The sequence below is a fragment of the Triticum urartu genome, chromosome 1, assembly GCF_003073215.2.
Source record: "Triticum urartu cultivar G1812 chromosome 1, Tu2.1, whole genome shotgun sequence".
Classification (NCBI taxonomy): Eukaryota; Viridiplantae; Streptophyta; class Magnoliopsida; order Poales; family Poaceae; genus Triticum; species Triticum urartu.
Genome location: NC_053022.1, coordinates 370,777,843 through 370,799,850, shown reverse-complemented (window position 1 = coordinate 370,799,850; position 22,008 = coordinate 370,777,843). Strand labels below are relative to the sequence as shown.

Below are 22,008 nucleotides of genomic sequence, written 5' to 3'. Positions count from 1 at the left end.
CATAGATCAAAAATTACCACGATGTTTTTGCGTAACTTATCACGCCTATAGCGGGTCAAAGTGGGCCGTTTTTCTGGGCCAACCCATGAGCATGTGTGCCTCCTCATGACACTAAACATTATGTGGCTTTTCTGTGGCACATCATGCGTTGTGTTCATCTAAGAGGCCCCGCGAGGCGAGTGTATGTTTTTAACAACTTGTTTTCCTTTGGTAAAAAGTTACCATCATGTTTATATTGTAAGTTATTAGTTATGCGATGCTTATATTATCATGTTATTCACACAAAAATTATCGGGGATGTTTTGAACAACTTTTCCCCAGGACAAAAGGTTATCATGGTGATTCTAGGTAACCTATCAAGCCCGCAGTGCTTAAAATATCATGCTATTTACACAAAATTTATCAGGAATATGTTTCAGCAAAATCCCCCCCCCACGGGTCAAAAACTTATCATGGTGTTTAGTTATCGCGGTGCATATGTTTTCATGCTATTTACACATGAAAATACGAGAGGAGGGATGTATAGTACCATGCTATTTACACAGAAGATATCGGAGTATCTTAAAAAAAATCTTCCCTATGGTCAAAGTTACCATGGTGTTTCTATCTCAGTTATCAGATGTGCACTGCGTATATTACCACGTATTTACACATAAATTATCTGGTATCTTTTCACATTTTTCTTTCCCAATGGTTAAAGTTATCACAGTGTGTTTGGTCCTATTGGTAAGCGTATCCTCTATCAAGCTGCAGGTTGTAGGCTCGACAAATATATAGCATTGGCGTAATAATGTTTCACCACTACAAATGGCAGCATATACGGGGCCACTTCAGCACACTATACGTCTACAAATAAGATTAGCACCGTATTTACATGTGCCAACCAAGTTTTAGAATCAGTTTGGCATTTTTTCAACTTCAGACAGTAAAGTGAACATTCATGATAAGTTCAAACACCATTGGTGTATTTACCTCTTCAGAGTTCAGAGCACACCAACCACTACTTCCAATGTACATAGTTAAAAAAATCAATCTTTTTGTTTGCGCCTGCATTGTGCATCCACTGTAATTGAATCTTTTTATTGAGTATGTACGCATAGCAAGGTCAGACTGTAAATTTACCACCGATCACAGGCACAGGACGACACCAACTAAAGTAAACTAATGCAAAGAATTGTCAAGTCAGTATACCCAATGGAAAGAAAGAAAAAAACTATAGCAGGTGATGTTCATTAATGATCTATTTGTTGGTTAATCAAACCGGTCAAACTGTCTGATCACATCACACGGTTGCTCTTGGTCGCCGCGGCCCGGCAGCCAGGTACTGGTGAGCCCTCAGGAGCTCCTCCCTGTCCCTGAATCGGGCCAGGTCCAGTCGAACGTTCTGCCGGTCCAGGTACACCTTCTTGGTCACGTCTTATCCATGTTGCACGGTGGCAGCGGGGTCCATCAGCACGGGGTCGCCGGTGAGGTACTAGCGGAGAGCGTGCTCTCCTCCAGGAGGATCATGTAGCCGACGTATCGAAGGCCAGCCGCGCCGCGTGCTCGCCGTAGTAGTCGCCGGCGGCCCAGTCCGTGCCGATCGGCACCACCTGGATGAACACCTTCCTCGGGTGCATGAAGAGGAAGCGCGTCATGGCAGCGCCGTCCACCCCCACCATGGCGTCGGGCTCTCGGTATATCTTGAACAGCTCGGTGGTGTGCTATGCCTCTACAGTACCGAAACTCACGGGCCTTGTAAATCGCCCAGGAACCCCAAAAGTGTGGGCAATAGCTCATGAAAACGATCAGAAAACATGAAAACGATGATTTTTTGATACGCCTCTCAAACGTGTACCAGGACTCACGGGCCTTGTAAAGCGTACAACAGCCCCAAAACAACGGGCAATAGCTCATGAAAACGGCCAGATAACGCGAAAATGACGAGTTTTTAGCGAGTCCTCTCGAACATGTACCGGCACTCACGGGCATTGTAAATCGCCCCGGAAGCCCAAAACTATGGGCAATGGCTCATGAAAACGTCCAAACAAAATGAAAACGACAAGTTTTTGGTACACCTCTCAAACATGTATAGGGACTCATGGGCCTTGTAAATCGTTCAAGAACCCCCAAACAGCGGGCAATAGCTCATGAAAAGTATAGGCACTCATGAGCCTTGTAAATGGTCCCAAAACACACAAAACTAGGGCAAAAGTTTTTGAAAACGGCCAGAAAACATGAAAACGACGAGTTTTTAGCGATTTCTCTCTAACGTGTACCGGCACTCACGGGCATGGTAAATCGCGCAGGAACTCATAACTATGGGCAATGGCTCATGAAAACGTCCAGAAAACATGAAAATGATGAGTTTTTCGTACACCACTCAAACATGTATCGGGACTCACTGGCCACGTAAATCGTCCCAGAACCCGAAAATAGTGGCTTACGATAACGGCCAGAAAATGTGAAAACAACGAGTTTTTAGCAATTCCTCTCTAACGTGTATCGACACTCACGGGCCATGTAAATCACCCCAGAACCCCAAAACTATGGGCAATAGCTCATGAAAACGGCTAGAAAACATGAAAACATCGAGTTTTTGGTACGCCTTTCAAATGTGTAGTGGGACTCGTGGACCTTGTAAAACATTCAGGAACCCCAATACAGTGGGCAATAGCTCTGGAAATCAGCCAGAAAACGATGAGTTTTGAGCAAGTCCTCTCTAATGCGTTTGGTATGCCTTTCGAATATGTATAGGGAGTCATGGCCTTGTAAATCGTCCCAGAACCCCAAAATAGCGGGCAATAGCTTATGAAAATGACCAGAAAATGTGAAAATGATGAGTTTTTAGCGATACCTCTCTAACGTGTCCCGGCACCCAGATGCATTGTAAATCGCCTCAAACCCCTAAAACTGTGAGCAATGGCTAATGAAAATGACCGAAAAACTTGAAAATGACCAGTTTTTGCTACACCTCTCAAACATGTATCGGGACTCACAGGCCTTCTTTGCGAACCCCAAAAAGCGGGCAATATCTCATGAAAATGGCCAGAAAACATGAAAACGACTAGTTTTGAGCGAATCCTCTCGAACGTGTTTGGTACACCGCTCGAACATGTATAGGGACTAACGAGCCATGTAAATCATCACAGAACCTAAAAACAGTGGGCAATAGCTTATGATAACGGCCAGAAAATGTGAAAATGATGAGTTTTAGCGATTCCTCTCTAACATGTACCGACACTCACGGGCCTTGTAAATCGCCACAGAACCTCAAAACTATGGGCTCACGGAAATTGCCAGAAAGCATGAAAATGGCCAGATGAGTCCTGGTACACATTTGAAAATGCCAAAAAATGATGAGTTTTGAGTGAGTTCTCTCGAACGTGTTTGGTACGCCTCTCGAATGTGTAGAGGGACTTACAGGCCTTGTAAATCGTCCCAGGACCCGAATATAGCGGGAAATAGCCTATGAAATGATGAGTTTTTAGCGATTCCTCTCTAACATGTACCTACACTCACGGGCCAGGTGAATCGCCTCGGAACCCCAAAACTGCTCATGAAAATGGCGAGAAAATATGAAAACAACGATTTTTTGGTACGCCTCTTAAGCATTTACGCGGACTCGCAAGCCTTGTAAATCGTTCGAGAACCCCAAAACAGCGGGCAATAGCTCATTAAAATGGCCAGAAAATGCGAAAGCGACGAGTTTTGAGCGAGTCCTCTCGAACGTGTAGAGAGTCTCACGGGCCTTGTAAATCATCCTAGAACCCGAAAAAAGTGGGCAATAGCTTTTGAAAATGGCCAGAAAACATGAAAATGATGAGTTTTAAGGGATTCCTCTCAAACGTGTTCTGGGGCTCATGGGCCTTGTAAATCGTTCAAGAACCCCAAACCAGCAGGCATAGCTCATGAAAACAGCCAGAAAATGCGAAAACGATGAGTTTTGAGCGAGTCATCTGGAACGTGTTTGGTATGCATCTCGAACATGTAGAGGGACTCACTGGCCTTGTAAATCATCCCAGAACCCGAAAACAATGGGCAATAGCTTATGAAAACAGCCAAAAAATGTGGAAACAATGAGTATTTAGCCATTCCTTTCTAACATGTACCGACACTCAAGGTCATTGTAAATCGGCCCGGAACCCCAAAACTATGGGCAAGGGCTCATGAAAACGGCCAGAAAACTTGAAAACGATGAGTTTTTGTACACCTCTCAAACATGTATCAGGACTCACGGGCCTTGTAAATCGTCCTAGAACCCGAAAACAGTGGGCAATAGCTTACGATATCGGCCAAAAAATGTGAAAACGACGAGTTTTTAATGATTCCTCTCTAACTTGTATCGACACTAACCGGCCTTGTAAATTGCCCAGGGACTCCAAAACTATGGCCAACGGCTCATGAAAACGTGAAAACGATGAGTTTTCAATGATTCCTCTCTAACATGTACCAGCACTCAAGAGCCTTGTAAATCGCCCCGGAACCTCAAAACTATGGGCAATAGGTCATCAAAACGGCGAGAAAACATGAAAATGACGAGTTTTTGGTACGCCTTTGAAATGTGTACTGGGACTCATGGGCCTTGTAAAACGTCCAGGAACCGCAAAATAGTGGGCAATAGCTCATGAAATCAACTAGAAAAAGACGAGTTTTGAGCGAGTCCTCTCAAACGTATTTGGTATGCCTCTTGAACGTGTATATGGATTCAGGAGCCATGTAAATCATACCAGAACCTGAAAAACAGTGGGCAATAGCTTATGTTAACTGTCAGAAAATATGAAACCACGAGTATTTAGCGATTCCTCTCTAACATGTAATGACACACACATGCCTTGTAAATCGCCTCGGAACCCCAAAACTATGGGCAATAGCTGATGAAAACGGCCAGAAACTTGAAAACGATGATTATTTGGTATGCCTTTCAAATGTGTTCCAGGACTCATGGGCCTTGTAAAACGTTCTGAAGCCCCAAAATAGTAGGCAATAGCTCATGAAAACAGCTAGAAAAACAACGAGTTTTAAGCGAGTCCTCTCGAACATGCTCGGTATGCCTCTCGAACGTGTAGATGGGACTCATGGTGTAAGGACATATTTATCCCTAAGTGTTTTGGTGATTGATGACAACGCATTTGCGGACTAATCGTGTGCCATGAGTATTCCAGACACTTCTTTGCTAGGCACAAGACGATTGGGTGCCCCTCGAAGACTGACGAAGACGGCGTCTTTTCTACGTTTCTTTTTGGTGGATTTGAGTCGTAGGAAAGCCGTACTATTAAGAGAGGGTCCGCGTTGGAAAGGTTTGGGTGGAATCATCACGTACACGTCTCCTTCTTATCCCCTCCTTCTTCCTTGGAGCTTCCTCCATTTTCTTGCCTCCCTTGTCTGGCTGCCGTTGTTGGTTGCGGTAGTACTGCTCCTGGGTCAACGGTAGTACCGTAGGTATCCGCGGTAGTACCGCGCGGTGGCGCGGTAGTACCGCAGGTGCCCACGGTAGTACCGCTCCCATGGAGCCGCACTACCGCTGCCCACCAGGCTAGTGCCGCCCCCTTGCGGTAGTAGGAGCGGATGTAATTTTTTACATCCGCACCTACCGCGGTAGTACCGCTTTCGCCGTGCGGTAGTACCGCGCTATGCGTTCAGGCAGTAGTACCGCCCCTCGGCAATACTACTATGTCGGGTTTTTGCTACTTCCGTTTCTTTGCGGAAGTAGGCACGGAAGTTTCCCTTCTCCCCTGGCTGGGACTTTTGCCTCGCTGTAGTACCGCATGGGGGGGCGCGATAGTACCGCGCGTGCGGAAGTTCCGCCCCCAGCTTCTGTGCGTCTGTTTATCGGTTCTGTGCTGGGGTTGCGGCAGTACCGTGGGTCGGTACGGTAGTACCGCACAGCCGTGCAGTAGTACCGCTTGGTTGCAAGCAGTAGTACCGCGCGGCCTTGCGGTAGTACCGCTGGCCAGGCGCGGTAGTACCGCTGGCCGCGGGCTAGTTGGTGGGTAACGGTTGGATCTTTTCCACACACTATATAAGGGGTCCCATTCTTCCCCGTTGACTCACCTCTTCCACCACTAAGCTCCATTATTGCTCCAAGCTCCATTTTCGCCCGATCTCACTCCCTAGCCAACCAAACTTGTTGATTTGCTCGGGAGTGGTTGAGAAGGCCCCGATCTACACTTCCATCAAGAGAGATTTGATTCCCCCCACTAATCCCTTGTGGATCTTGTTACTCTTGGGTGTTTGAGCATCCTAGACGGTTGAGGTCACCGCGAAGCCATAGTCCATTGTGGTGAAGCTTCGTGGTGTCGTTGGGATCCTCTAATTGAGTTGTGGAGATTGCGCCAACCTCGTTTGTAAAGGTTCGGTCGCCGCCTCCAAGGGCACCAATAGTGGAATCACGACATCTCGCATTGTGTGAGGGCGTGAGGAGATTACGGTGGCCCTAGTGGCTTCTTGGGGAGCATTGTGCCTCCACACCGCTCCAACGGAGACGTACTTCCTCTCAAAGGGAAGGAACTTCGGCAACACATCCTCGTCTCCACCGTCTCCACTCTTGGTTATCTCATGCCTTTACTTGTGGAAGCTTATTTGTTTCATATATCTTGCTTGCTTGTGTTCCTATCTGTATTGCATCATATAGGTTGCTCACCTAGTTGCATATCTAGACAACCTACTTTGATGCAAAGTTTAAATTGCTAAAGAAAAGTTAAAAATTGTTAGTTGCCTATTCACCCCCCTCTAGTCAACCATATCGATCCTTTCAATTGGTATCAGAGCCTCGTCTCTTTATTAAGGACTTTATCGTCCAAAAAGTATGGTTGATACCGTAGACGGTGTGGAGGAACACTCCGGTGTGAATCCTATCTCGTGTACGGGTGATGGGGGAACCTCGGTCTCTCGTGAGGAGTTCAATGTGGCCTTGGAGACATTGAAAACCTCCATGACGACCGAAGTTGAAAGCATGTTTACTAAATTTCTTGAGGGGCTTAAACTATCCACCGCACCATTGAAAGTGGGTGACCTCACCAACAAGGTGACGGATGCTATCCCCGACAAGGGGGAAGCTAGTAGTGAAAAGGCTCCTTCTTCTAGTGGTAAGAATGGCACCGGCATCTTTGCCCATGTGGAACCACCACTTGTTTATGGTGGACCGGTTCCTTCCACTCATTTGAATCATGCCGGTCCTCCCCCTAAGATTGTGAAAAATGAGGACTTTGATTCTTAGGTTTACCGCTTTAAACGTCATTTAAATCATGTGAACACTAACCTTTGGAGAATCATTGAAGAAGGTTTTTATCCGCATGATCCAAGCAACTTCACTCCTCGAGAAGCCGCGGATAATCAATTCAATGAGAATGCTCTCTTCATCATTCAAGATGCAATTCCACCCGAAGACCTACCTCATCTTCGTCCCTTCGCCTTGGCCAAAGATGCATGGCATTGTGTTGTCTCTCTCTACCGGGGAAGCGCAAGCATTCAACCCTCTAATTATGAAGTGGTACAAGATGAGGCCGATGAGTTTGCAATGAAAGAAGATGAAGAACCTCGTGAGCTTTATCGGAGAGTAACCAAACTCGCGGTCTCACTACGAGATCACGGGAGCAAGGACACGGATGACAATTGGATCAAGTGCAAATTCCTCAAGGCAATGATGCCCTATCACAAGGCCATGTCCTCCGTCATTCGTCAAAGACCGGACTTCCACACTTTGACCTCAAGCGAAGTGTTGGATGAGTTTGTGGCCATGAACATTTTGGACAAGACCGCCGACAATGCGGTGCTCCGTTCTCAACGGGCAAAGAAGCCTAACCTTGCATTGAAGACCAAGCTCACCGTGGAAGAAGAAGAAGAGGAAGAAGAGGAGAGAAACCCCGAAGATACGAAGTATGCATATGATGAACACATGGCACTTGCTTCAAGGAAATTTTGGAGCAAGAAAAACTCGAGGCCAAACTTTAGCAAAAGCAACTCGAGTGGCACAAGGGGCAAGCAACGTGTAAGGACTTGCTACAATTGCGGCAACGTGAGTCATTTCGTTGCGGAATGCCCGTATGAGAAGAGGGAAGACAATGGTGGCAAGCTCATCCGAAAGGACAAGGCCAAGTCGTTCCCCAACAAGAACAACTTCACCAAGAAGACTCCTCCCAAGGCTTTGGTTGTGCAAGAAGAGTACAATGAGGATGATGACGATGATGAAGATGGTGAGTCGGTTGCCATGGCCTCCGTTGCCATTGCAACAACGTCACGGGTGTCTCTCTTTGACTCACCCAATGAGAGCATCACCAAGTGCCTCATGGCTAAAGCCACCAACAAGGTAACCTCCAACATCAAAACTACCATCATTAATCATCCTTCCCCGACGGATAGCATTAATGAACTTGAGGGAGCTGATGTGGAGGCTAACGAGTTTGAGGCCTTTATGGGCAAATTGAAGGGAAAATCCAAGAAGCACTTTGTTGCTCTCTTGGAACAACTTGGTGAAGCCAATGACATGATCGAGGCTCACGAAGACACCATCTCTAAGATGGAAGGGCATAGTCGTGACTATGCCGATGAGATTTCGGATCTTTCCAATGCTCTTGAGGAAGAGCGTGGTCTTCGTTTGGCTCTTGAGGAGTCACACAATGTTGATCATGCTAAGTTAAAGAAAGATTATGATCATGTCCTCATTGTTTCCCGTGTGCTAAATTTCGAGAAGGCCAAACTCGGGGTTGATCTTGCTAGACTCAAAGAGGAGTTTGATATACTTGACAAGGCCCACAAGGCCTTGAAGGGTATTCACGCTAGTCTCAAGGAGTCTCATGATCAACTCCAAGTGAAGCTAACTAAGGAGAAAGCAACTTTTCCTCATATGGTTTTAATTGATAATGCAAATGCTACTAACCCATGTTGTGAGCATATACATCTTGTTGAGGAAAATTCTAAGTTGAAGGAGCAACTTGAGAGAGGTCTTGCGACTTGCATACAAGGCAAGAATGACCTCAACGATCTCTTGATCAACCAAAAGGGAGGTGTGGCCAAGGAAGGGGTTGGGTATGTGCCCGACTCCAAGAACAAGAAGAAGAATGACAAGACCAAACAACCTCCTCCCCTCATGCAAACCTTTGTGAGGGAGGGAGAGAGTGCCCCCGAGGAGAAGAAGAAGAACAATGTCAAGAAGGGCAATGTCACCCCTCTCAACAAAGCCGACGATTTTAACCCTTCTTATGTGTTATGCCGTGCTAGTGATGGGCATGTTTATGCCAAATTTGTTGGTTCTCTTCATGAGTACATTGAATGGTCTATCTGGGTTCCTAAGACCCTTGTTACTAACATGAAAGGACCCATTACAAAATGGGTACCTAAAACCAAGCATTGATCTCTTGTAGGTGTTTGCTTCCGGTGGTGGATCATGGTTTCTCGATAGCGGAGCTACAAATCATATGACCGGAAGCAAGGACTTGGTGGTGGACGTGCACAAAGTTCCATCTATGCCCACCAATGTCGAGTGGGGTGACGCCTCATCTTCTAAGGTATTGGGACTCGGCAAAGTGGTCATCTCTCATGATCTCACGATCGAGAAGGTCATGCTTGTTGAGTCCCTTGCATACAATTTACTTTCCGTTCGTCAACTTGCTATCATGGGCTTTGCCACTTTCTTTGCTATCGATACCGTGGCCCTCTTGTGGAGCAAGACTCTTAAAGTAGCTTTTGTTGGGCATGCCGAGAACGGTCTCTATGTGATTAACTTTTCGGAGCGACCCACTAAGACCGCGACATGCCTAATGGCTAAAGTTGATGTGGGATGGCTTTGGCATCGCCGTTTAGCCCATGTCAATATGAGATCTTTGCAAAGTCTCCTCAAGGGGGACCATGTTCGTGGACTAATGAATGTTAGTTTTGCTAAAGATCGTGCTTGCAGTGCCTGTATCGAAGGAAAGCTACATGAGAAGGCTCACCCTCCCACGACTATCATTTATTCAAAGAGGCCTTTGGAGCTCCTTCACATGGATCTCTTTGGGCCTCCATCCTTCGATAGTCTTGGAGGTAGGAAGTATTGCTTGGTGATTGTGGATGACTACTCAAGGTACACGTGGGTGTATTTCTTCAAGAGGAAGAGTGAGACCCAACAAATTGTCATTGACTTTGCAAATGAAGCTCAACGTCAACACAATGCAAAGATCTTGACAATAAGAAGTGACAACGGCACCGAGTTCAAGAACTACACCTTGAATGAGTTTCTTAGTGATGAGGGAATCAAACATCAATATTCCGCACCCTACACCCCTCAACAAAATGGTGTTGCGGAGAGGAAGAACCGGACGTTGATGGATGCGGCAAGGACCATGCTGGCGGAGTTCAAGTCTCCGTACAACTTTTGGGCCGAAGCCATCAACACCGCATGTCATGCATCCAATCGGCTCTACCTCCACAAGGGCTTGAACAAGACTCCATATGAGATACTCACCGGTAACAAGCCCAACCTCAAGTACTTCCGGGTATTCGGGTGTAAGTGTTCCATTCTCAAGAAAGGTGTTCGGTTGTCTAAATTTGAGGCTAGAGCTTATGAGGCATATTTGTTGGTTATGCTACAAACTCTCATGCTTACCGTGTCCTCAATAAATCCACGGGACTTATTGAGGAGACGTGTAACGTGGAGTTTGATGAGAATAATGGCTCCCAAATGGAGCAAAGTGGCACTTGTGATGTAGGTGATGAAATTCCTCCTCAAGCCATAAGAAGAATGGGTGTTGGTTTTATCCTACCCATTGAGGAACCCCTTGTGGCCGAAGGAGAAGGACAATGCTCCACTCAAGTGGAGCCATCACCAACCCAAGGCCCACACGCTTCCGAAGAACAAAGTGAAGGCCCTCAACCTCATGAACAAGACCAAGGGCAAGATCATACTCAAGATGGTGTGGACACACCAAGTGATGCCCAAGGTCAAGTTCTCTCCCCCGAGCAAGTTCAAGATCAAGAACAAGTTCATGACGGCGCTCAAGATGATCAAGTAACCGCTCCTCAACTCACCACCGAGGAGGAATTAGAGCGTCGTGCCGCCAAGGTTGCTTCCAAGCTCTCCCCCAAGGATCATCTCATGACGAATGTGCTTGGAAGATTAAGAAAGGGGGTAAGCACTCGTAGACAATTAGCTGAGCATCATGCGTTTGGCTCTTGTGTGGAACCCCACAAGGTCTATGAGGCGCTAGAAGATCCGGATTGGCTCAATGCCATGCATGAAGAACTCAACAACTTCGAGCGCAACAAAGTGTGGAGATTGGTGCCAAGACCAACTGGGAATCACAATGTCATAGGAACCAAGTGGATATTCAAGAACAAGCAAGATGCCCATGGGATTATCATTCGCAACAAGGCTCGTCTGGTAGCACAAGGCTACTCCCAAGTCGAGGGTATCGACTACGGTGAAACCTTTGCTCCCGTTGCTCGTCTTGAATCCATTCGCATGTTGATTGCATATGCTTCTCATCACAACTTTAAGTTACAACAAATGGATGTGAAGAGTGCCTTTCTTAATGGTCCTATTAATGAATTGGTTTACGTCAAGCAACCCCCCGGGTTCGAGGATCCCTACTTTCCCGATCATGTGTATCAACTCGATAAGGCACTCTATGGCCTTAAACAAGCCCCACGTGCGTGGTATGACCACCTTACCGAGTTGTTACAAGACCGTGGTTTTGAAGTTGGGCTAATCGACCCCACTCTTTTTACTAAGAAGGTCAAAGGGGAGTTGTTTGTGTGCCAATTATATGTTGATGATATTATCTTTGGTTCTCCTAACAAAGCTTTCAATGAGGAATTTGCCACTCTCATGACCTCAAAGTTCGAGATGTCCTCCATGGGAGAGTTGAAGTTCTTTCTAGGGTTCGAAGTGAAGCAAAGAAGAGAAGGAACCTTCATCAATCAATCCAAATACACTCAAGACATGCTCAAGAGATTCAAGCTAAGTGATGTCAAGCCGGCTTCCACTCCAATGCCCACCAAGTGCCAACTTGACTTAGATCCCAATGGTAAAGTGGTGGATCAAAAGGTATATCGTTCCATGATTGGATCCTTGCTTTACCTTTGTGCGTCTAGACCGGACATCATGTTGAGTGTGGGAATTTGTGCACGGTTTCAAGCCGCACCTAAGGAAAGTCACTATGTGGCTGTCAAACGAATCTTTCGATATTTGGCTCATACCCCAAACTTTGGCTTATGGTACCCAAGAGGATCAAACTTCAAGCTTGTAGGGTACTCGGATTCCGATTGGGCGGGAGACAAAGTGGATAGGAAGTCCACTTCCGGAGGGTGCCAATTCCTTGGTTGCTCTTTGGTAAGTTGGTCTTCCAAAAAGCAAAGTTGTGTGTCTCTCTCGTCCACTGAAGCGGAGTATGTGGCGGCCGGTAGTTGTTGTGCACAACTCTTATGGATGAGGCAAACTTTAAAGGATTATGGTGTCACTTGTGACAAAGTGCCTCTTTGGTGTGACAATGAAAGTGCCATCAAGATCTCTCTCAACCCGGTGCAACACTTCAAGACGAAGCATATTGAGATCCGGTATCACTTCATCCGGGATCACATTAGGCGAGGAGAGATCGAGCTCAACTACGTCAACACTCATGATAACCTTGTAGATATCTTCACGAAGCCCTTGGATGAAGCAAGATTTCGCGAGTTAAGGCATGAGCTAAATATCATTGATTCGAGCAATGTTGCTTGAACCCTTGCACACCCCACCATACTCAACGTGTTGTCCTATTTAGATGTAGGCATGGACATAGGGGGAGTGATGTTCTCTCAATGAACTCTCCCTCCCCCCTTTATGCATAAATCAATCAAGTCTTTCACATTAGCCATGTTTGATGGTACTTGTGCTTCAAAGACGAGTTTTGGTCATGGACCCAAGGATAATTCTTCGCGGTGCCATACCAATTGACTCAAATATAGGTGGCTACGACCACCGCCCTCTCTTTTGGAGAGGTGGTGTCTCATGGTTGGTTCGTTTGTCGTGTGCCTTTCTGGTTTTGTGTGTTGCGTGGTCTTGTGGTGTCGTGTTGGCTCGGAGTGTTTTGTGCAAAGATCCAGTTTTTCGTGTGCTCGAAACATGCATCTTCTTGAGCTCACGGTACTACCACGTCTAGCCGCGGTACTACCGCTTTGGGAGGCACGGTACTACCGCGCCACAGCACGGTACTACCGCTCTGGTGCGATACTTCGGAAGTACCGCGCGGGCGGTACTACCGTGTTTGGGCACGGTACTACCGCGCCGTCGAGGGCGCGTGGGGGTTATGACTCGGGCAGGGGAGTTCCAACTCCCCATACCCATTCGTTTGTCTCTCTCTCCACGTCTCTCTCTCAAGAACGGCGCCGGAGGCCCTCGCCGGATCTCCGTCTCCGGCCACTCTCCTCGGATTCCGACCGGTGGGATCGTTCCCCACCACTTCCTCTTGCCATGGACCAAGGTTTTTCCCCAAATCCCTCTTTTTCTTGGTTGTTCTCTTGCTTCTAGGTTTTTGGGGAGAAACTTGTCATTCTTGAGATTTTAGGCCAAATCTTTGCAAGAGTAGGATGTAGGAGAGTCGTGATGCGTAGGAAACATACTTGATATGCTGTCTTGTGGTAGCTTTGTCCAACCGTAGTACCGCCGTGGTTTCGCGGGCTTTTTCAGATTTGAACCTGTTCAGATCTGACGCGGTGCGGTACTACCGTGCCTAATGTGCGGTACTACCGCGCCTAATGTGCGGTACTACCGCTCTGTAGACGCGGTACTACCACGCCAGCCGCGGCGCTAAGGTCGTACTATCGCTCCTACACCCGGTACTACCGTGATGTTGCACGGTACTACTGCGTCTAAGAGCCGTACTACTATCTTAGCTCCGCAGCACTTGGCAGTACTACCGTAGGAATCAAATCTCTCTCTAGGCATTTATCATGTGTGCTTTCTGCTTGTTTCACTTGCGTTGTTGTGGTCTTTGCATTAATCTCTCTTGGCTGTTGTGGGTGTTTTTGCGTTTTGTGTCTCAGGTGGTGGCTCTCGCCGTTCCAATCCCAGTCGTGACACCGGCTCCAAGCATCTGCGCAACCCCCAAGATGAAGCCCCAGAGGGCTCCAATGTCCCCAAGCGCAATGTCAAGACCACTGCCAGCAAGCAAAAGGAACCTGCTAAGGGCATGGACGAGATTTCTGTCACTGAGTATGTCGAACGCCGGAAGGTCAATCCATATGTGACTCCTCGGGCTATGCTCAGAGGCACTGAGATGTTCTGGAACAAGCAACAGGTTCTCATCTATCTGGATGTAATCAAGAGCAAGCAGAATACATTCGTGGAGGTCAAGTGGATAGACATGCATCACATGCAGAAGGACAAGTTTCGTGACTATTTTGGAGAGGCTTTGGACTTGGTGGAGCAGTTTGCTATTGAGGCGGTGATCTCTTTTCACCTTGACTATGACCCTGAGCTCATCTGTCAGTTCTTTGCCTCAGTATACTTTCATCCCGGGGAGGAGCGGAGGATGACCTGGATGACCAATGGCCGCCAGCTGTCTGCTACATGGAAAGAGTTCATGGATCTGCTGCACATTCCTGATGACGGGCTTCACACCCCCGTTGGCGTTCGCCCCCATGCCAACTCTGAGTCTGCCAACAAGAACCTGCTTCAGCCCTTCCTTGTTGAGAAGGTACTCCCCAATGGCAAGTCATCTTGGGTGTTAAACTCCTTTCTGGATATCATGCATCGCATCTTCCGCAACACTCTGTTCCCATGCATTGGCGACAAGGACAAGGTACATGCATATCTAGTGGACATGTTGCTCTTGTGTGCAGAGGCACATTCTTCTCAGACTCAGCCACTTGATGTCTCACACATCATGTGGTGTGAGCTTCGGTTTGCGGTGTTCACTCGCAAGGTACCTATCTATGGACCGTACATGTTTCTACTGCTCTCCACCACTTGGGAGAAGATGTACCCGGGTGATGAGTTCCTTGCTCCAGACTGGATTCGCCATGAGTCCATCAGCCTCCGCGTCAAGCCCAACTGGGCCAACACCACTACCCGTGCTGAGGCCTCTTCTGCTAGGAGGGCTGCTGGTGAGGGGGAGGCTACTGCTGCTGAGAATGTTGCTGATGACCGTGCTGCTAGGTCCACCACTTCTTCCTCTGAGCCGTCATGGGCCAAGAAGCTAAAGGACAAGATGAAGACTCTCTTCTGCATGCAGGCGAAGGGACAGTACAGGGCTCACGTGGCAGACAAGGAGAGTCGCCGCCGTGACAAGAAGGTTATGAGGCTCTTTGGAGAGAATGTGTCTGGCGGGTCTGAGGACGTCATCACACCTGAGGCTGCCTGGATGTCAAAGCAGGGATACAAGTGGACCAGTTCAGAGGATGACCTCGAGGAGACTATCCCCGCCACTGAGTCTGACGAGGAGCATGAGGAGCAGTGGGACGACTTCTCTGCCCGAGCCACCCCGTGTGTGTAGGTGTCCTCTCTGCCTTTTTGGCGTCTCGATGCCAAAGGGGGAGAGAGTGTAGGGATTTGCGTTGTGTCGTGCTTGGTGTGTTTGTTTGCTTTGTCGTTTGGACCTCATTTGCTTTTGTTTGGTTTGTTCCTTCGAGACCTATCCTACATATGGTGTAAGACATATGCACTCTATCTATCTTAGTTAACTTATGTTTGTACTATCTTGTCTAGTGATAGATATGCCTTGTCTCTATAATATAGGGGGAGCTCTGGTCCTAGTATTCGTGTGCCATGCAGTCCATAGCACTCATCTAAGTGGCACACATCTAGGGGGAGCCCGTCTATATTATAGAGAGGAGGGGTTTTCATTTACTTAATAGTATTTTCTTTGTGCAAATCCCGTTTTGTCATCAATCCACCAAAAAGGGGGAGATTGTAAGGACATATTTATCCCTAAGTGTTTTGGTGATTGATGACAACGCATTTGCGGACTAATCGTGTGCCATGAGTATTCCAGACACTTCTTTGCTAGGCACAAGACGATTGGGTGCCCCTCGAAGACTGACGAAGACGGCGTCTTTTCTACGTTTCTTTTTGGTGGATTTGAGTCATAGGAAAGCCGTACTATTAAGAGGGGGTCCGTGTTGGAAAGGTTTGGGTGGAATCATCACGTACACGTCTCCTTCTTATCCCCTCCTTCTTCCTTGGAGCTTCCTCCGTTTTCTTGCCTCCCTTGTCTCGCTGCCATTGTTGGTTGCGGTAGTACTGCTCCTGGGTCAACAGTAGTACCGTAGGTATCCGCGGTAGTACCGCGCGGTGGCGCGGTAGTACCGCAGGTGCCCACGGTAGTACCGCTCCCCCGGAGCCGCACTACCGCTGCCCACCAGGCTAGTGCCGCCCCCTTGCGGTAGTAGGAGCGGATGTAATTTTTTACATCCGCACCTACCGCGGTAGTACCGCTTTCGCCGTGCGGTAGTACCGCGCTATGCGGTCAGGCAGTAGTATCGCCCCTCGGCAGTACTACTGTGTCGGGTTTTTGCTACTTCCGTTTTTTTGCAGAAGTAGGCACGGAAGTTTTGCTTCTCCCCTGGCTAGGACTTTTGCCTCGCGGTAGTACCGCATGGGGGGGCGCGGTAGTACCGCGCGTGCGGAAGTTCCGCCCCCAGCTTCTGTGCGTCTGTTTATCGGTTCTGTGCTGGGGTTGTGGTAGTACCGTGGGTCGGTATGGTAGTACCGCACAGCCGTGCGGTAGTACCGCTTGGTTGCAAGTAGTAGTACCGCGCGGCCTTGCGGTAGTACCGCTGGCCAGGCGCGGTAGTACCGCTGGCCGCAGGCTGGTTGGTGGGTAACGGTTGGATCTTTTCCACACACTATATAAGGGGTCCCCTTCTTCCCCGTTGACTCACCTCTTCCACCACCAAGCTCCATTATTGCTCCAAGCTTCATTTTCGCCCGATCTCACTCCCTAGCCAACCAAACTTGTTGATTTGCTCGGGAGTGGTTGAGAAGGCCCCGATCTACACTTCCACCAAGAGAGATTTGATTCCCCCCACTAATCCCTTGCAGATCTTGTTACTCTTGGGTGTTTAAGCATCCTAGACAGTTGAGGTCACCGCAAAGCCATAGTCCATTGTGGTGAAGCTTCGTGGTGTCGTTGGGAGCCTCCAATTGAGTTGTGGAGATTGCCCCAACCTTGTTTGTAAAGGTTCGGTCGCCGCCTCCAAGGGCACCAATAGTGGAATCACGGCATCTCGCATTGTGTGAGGGCGTGAGGAGATTACGGTGGCCCTAGTGGCTTCTTGGGGAGCATTGTGCCTCCACACCGCTCCAACGGAGACGTACTTCCTCTCAAAGGGAAGGAACTTCGGCAACACATCCTCGTCTCCACCATCTCCACTCTTGGTTATCTCGTGCCTTTACTTGTGGAAGCTTATTTGTTTCATATATCTTACTTGCTTGTGTTCCTATCTGTATTGCATCATATAGGTTGCTCACCTAGTTGCATATCTAGACAACCTACTTTGATGCAAAGTTTAAATTGCTAAAGAAAAGTTAAAAATTATTAGTTGCCTATTCACCCCCCCCTCTAGTCAACCATATCGATCCTTTCACATGGGCCTTGTAAATCATTCCAGAACTAGAAAACAATGGGCAATAGCTTATGAAAATGGCTAGAAAATGTGAAAACGATGTTTTAGCGATTCCTCTCTAACGTGTACCGGCAGTCACGGACATTGTAAATCGCCCCAGAAACCCAAAACTATGGGCGAAAACGGCCAGAAAATTTGAAAATGATGAGTTTTTGGTACACCTCTCAAACATGTACCGGAACTCATGGGCCTTGTAAGTCGTCCTAGAACCCGAAAACAGTGGGCAATAGCTTATGATAACGGCCAGAAAACATGAAAACGATGAGTTTTTAGTGATTCCTCTCTAAAGTGTACCGGCACTCACGGGCATTGTAAATCGCCCCGCAACCCCAAAATTGTGGGCAATAGATCATGAGAACGGACAGAAAACTTGAAAACAACGAGTTTTGTACACCTCTCAAATGTGTACCGGGACTCGCTGACCATGTAAATCGTTCAAGAACCCCAAGATAGTTGGCTATAGCTTATGAAAACGGCCAAAATGCAAAAATGACAAGCTTTTAGTGAGTCCTCTTGAACGTGTTTGGTATGCATCTCGAACATGTGCAGGGACTCGCGGGCCTTGTATATCGACCCAGAACCCTAAAACAATAGGAAATAGCTTATGAAACTGGCTACAAAAGGTGAAAACGACAAGTTTTTAGTGATTCCTCTCTAACGTGTACCTGCACTCACAAGCCTTGTAAAATTCCCCGGAACCACAAAACTGTGGGCAATAACTCATGAAAACGGCTAAAATAAGTTGAATAAGACAAGTTTTTGGTACTTATTTCAAACGTGTATCGGGACTCATGGGTCTTGTAAAACATTCAGGAACTCCAAAACAATGGGCAATAGCTCATGAAAACGGTCAGAAAATGACGAATTTTGAGTGAGACATCTCGAACGAGTTTGGTACACCTCTTGAGTGTGTATAGGGACTCATGAGCCCTGTAAATCATCCCAGAACCCGAAAACAGTGGGAAATAGCTTATGATAACGGCCAGAAAATGTGAAAACAACGAGTTTTATGCTATTCCTCTATAACGTGTACCGAAACTCGCGAGCCTTGCAAATCGCCCTGGAACCCCAAAATTGTGGGCAATAGCTCATGAAAACGACCAGAAAACTTGAAAACGATACGCCTCTCAAACATGTATGGGATCGCAGGCCTTGTAAATCGTTCAAGAACCCAAAACATCGGGCAATAGCTCATGAAAACGGCAAGATAACGCTAAATCGACGAGTTTTAGCGGGTCCTCTCGAACATGTACCGGCACTCATGGGCATTGTAAATCGCCTCGGAAGCCCAAAACTGCGGGCAATGGCTCATGAAAACGTCCGGAAAACTTGAAAATGACGATTTATTGGTATGCCTCTCAAACGTGTAACGGGACTCATGTGCCTTGTAAATCGTTCAAGAACCCCAAAACAGCGGGCAATAGCTCATGAAAACAGCCAGATAACGCGAAAATGACGAGTTTTTAGCGACTCCTCTCAAACGTGTACCAGCACCCACGGGCATTGCAAATTGCCCTGAAATCCCAAAACTGTAGGCAATGGCTCATGAAAACGTCCAGAAAACGACGAGTTTTTGGTACACCTCTCAAAAATGTATAGGGACTCACGGGCCTTGTAAAACATTTAAGAACCACAAAACAGCGGACAATAGCTCATCAGAAGCATCGGGACTCATGGGCCTTCTCAATCATCCCAGAACACGAAAAACCGGGGCAATAGCTTTTGAAATCGGCCAGAAAACATGAAATGACGAGTTTTTAGTGATTCTCTCTAACATGTACCGGCAGTCACTGGCATTGTAAATCCCCCCGATAACTCCAAACTATGGGCAATGGCTCATGAAAACGGCCAGAAAACTTGAAAATGATGAGTTTTTCCTACACCTCTCGAACATGTACTGGGACTCACTGGCCATGTAAATCGTCTGAGAACCCGAAAACAGTAGACAATAGCTTACGATAACAGCGAGAAAATGTGAAAATGACGAGTTTTTTACGATTGTTCTCTAACGTGTACCAACACTCACGGGCCTTGTAAATCGCCCTGGAACCCCAAACTTATGGGCAAAATAGCTCATGAAAATGACAAAAAAAAACATGAAAATGGCCAGATGAGTCCCTGTACACATTTGAAAATGGCCAAAAAACGAGGAGTTTTGAGTGAGTCCTCTCGAACGTGTTTGGTACGCCTCTCGAATGTGTACAGGGACTCGCGGGCCTTGTAAATCGTCTCAGAACCCGAAAACAGTGGACAATAGCTTGTGAAAACGACCAGAAAACGTGAAATCGATGAGTTTCTAGCGATTCCTCTCTAACATGTACCAACACTCACGGGCCATGTAAATCGCCTTGGAACCTCAAAACTGCTCATGAAAACGGCCAGTAAATATGAAAACGATGATTTTTTTGTATGCCTCTCAAATGTTTACGCAGACTCACAAGCCTCATAAATCATTCAAGAACCTCAAAATAGCGGGCAATAGCTCATTAACGTTCATAAAATGTGAAAGCGACGAGTTTTGAGCGAGTACTCTCAAACGTGTAGAGGGACTCACGGGCTTTGTATATCATCCTAGAACCCGAAAACAGTGAGAAATAGCTTTTGAAAACGGCCAAAAAACATGAAAACGATGAGTTTTAAATGATTCTTCTAAAATGTGAGGACTCATGGGCCTTGTAAATCGTTCACTATCCCCAAGCTAGCGGGCAATAGCTCATGAAAACAACCACAAAATGCAAAAACGATGAGTTTTAAGCGAGTCCTCTGAAACCCGAAAACAATGGGCAATAGCTTATGAAAACAGCCAAAAAATATGAAAATGATGAGTTTTTAGCTATTCCTTTCTAACATGTGCCGGCACTCACGTGCGCTGTAAATCGCCCCGGAACCCCGAAACTATGGGCAATATCATAGCATGAAACAACCAAAAATAATAAATACGTCGGATACATGTGTTGGCGCAGCTCTCTCTCTCGTAGCTAGAGGTAGAAGAAGAAGAAGCACAGTAAACTGGAGTTTCACCCGGCTTCACAACCTCATTACTATTCCCTGAGCATCAACGCACACAATAGGCAGTAGTAAGTTTAAATCCCAGGCGCACTCACGCCCGGGCGTTGGCCACTCCTACTCAACCGCATGCACGCGCTTGCGCATGACACGCACTGCGCTGCTGCTCCAACAGATCGCCACAACCAAGCCTATCTACTATGGTGACTACGCCACACACACGCCACGCACGCACACACGCGCTACACACATACACACTCGTCCCACTTTTGCTGCGTCCCGCCTGTCCCGCGCGCACCCGACGCGCCCGGCGAGTCCGACACCACTAGTGTGTCTCACACGTTCCGCGCGCATCTGACGTGCCCGACGAGCCCGACTACACCACGCGACGTGGCTTATTCCAACACACCCCCCTAAGCCCCCCTATAGGAGTCCGTCGTCGTCGACGTTGGCGCCGGCCAAGAGAGCATGCTCCGCTGCCGGTCCTTTCCGCAGCTGCGGGCACTCGTGTCGGAAATGCCTGTGCTCCCCACACTTGTAGCAGCGCCTGCGCCCGTTGCCGCCGCTCCCCGACACCACGCTGCGCCCGTCGTCGTCGTCCCAAGCACCGCCGTGTCGATGCTCCCGCGCTGCCCACTGCGCCGCCGTCATGAGCAGGTGCTCACCCCCGCGCTCGCCGCCGTCTTGTCCACGGCGCCGAACCCGCTCATCGAACGCATGCAGCCGCCCGAGCGCTTCGTCGAATGCCATCGTCGTCACATCGTGGAATTGCTCGATGCCGACGACGACGGGGAAGAAGCGATCCGGCACCGTATCCAGCAACTTCTTGACAAGTGCTGCGTAGCCCAACGTCTCCCTGAGGTTGGCATACCTCGCCGCCATCGCCGCGAGCCTCCTGCCGTACACATCAAGCTCCTCGCCGTCCGCCATCTTCATCCGATTGAATTCGCCGCGCAGCGTCCCCAGCCTCGCCGCACGGACCCGATCGGCGCGACGAACCTCACCTTCAGGGAGTCCCATACCTCCCTGGCGGTGAGCTTCGTCGACACCTGCAGCAGCACATCCTCCAGCAACGCCTTGAGAAGCAACGCGCGCACCATCTTGTCCTTCCACACGTTCACCGCCGCGTCGCCCGACGCCATCGCCTCCCATACGGTGTGGACGTCGAGGATCGCCTGCGACTTGATGACCCAGACCGTGTAGTTGTCCGCGGTCAGCATTGGCATCGCCATCATCGCCGATCCGCCCGCGCTGCCGTCGTGCGGGACGAGCGCCATGGTCGCCGGTGATCGCCCGAACCGAAGCTCTGATACCAATTGTTGGCGCAGCTCTCTCTCTCTCGTAGCTAGAGCTAAAAGAAGAAGGAGCACAATAAACTAGAGTTTCACCCGGCTTCACAGCCCCGTTACTATTCCCTGAGCATCAACGCACACAATAGGCAAC

At 48.2% G+C, this 22,008-nt stretch overlaps 1 protein-coding gene across 1 annotated transcript; it reads right to left on the bottom strand.

Annotated features, from left to right (window-relative positions):
• Window positions 1–20,988: 20,988 nt before the first annotated feature.
• LOC125533953 lies at window positions 20,989–21,585 on the bottom strand. Its single transcript, XM_048697275.1, has one exon. It carries the CDS (start codon window positions 21,583–21,585, stop codon window positions 20,989–20,991), a length of 597 nt encoding a protein of 198 aa, XP_048553232.1.
• Between the last annotated feature and the right edge of the window lie 423 nt (window positions 21,586–22,008).

What these genes read in the sequence shown, in the direction of transcription:
- LOC125533953 (XM_048697275.1), bottom strand. Translation starts at nt 21,585, where the DNA reads ATGGGACTCCCTGAAGGTGAGGTTCGTCGCGCCGATCGGGTCCGTGCG.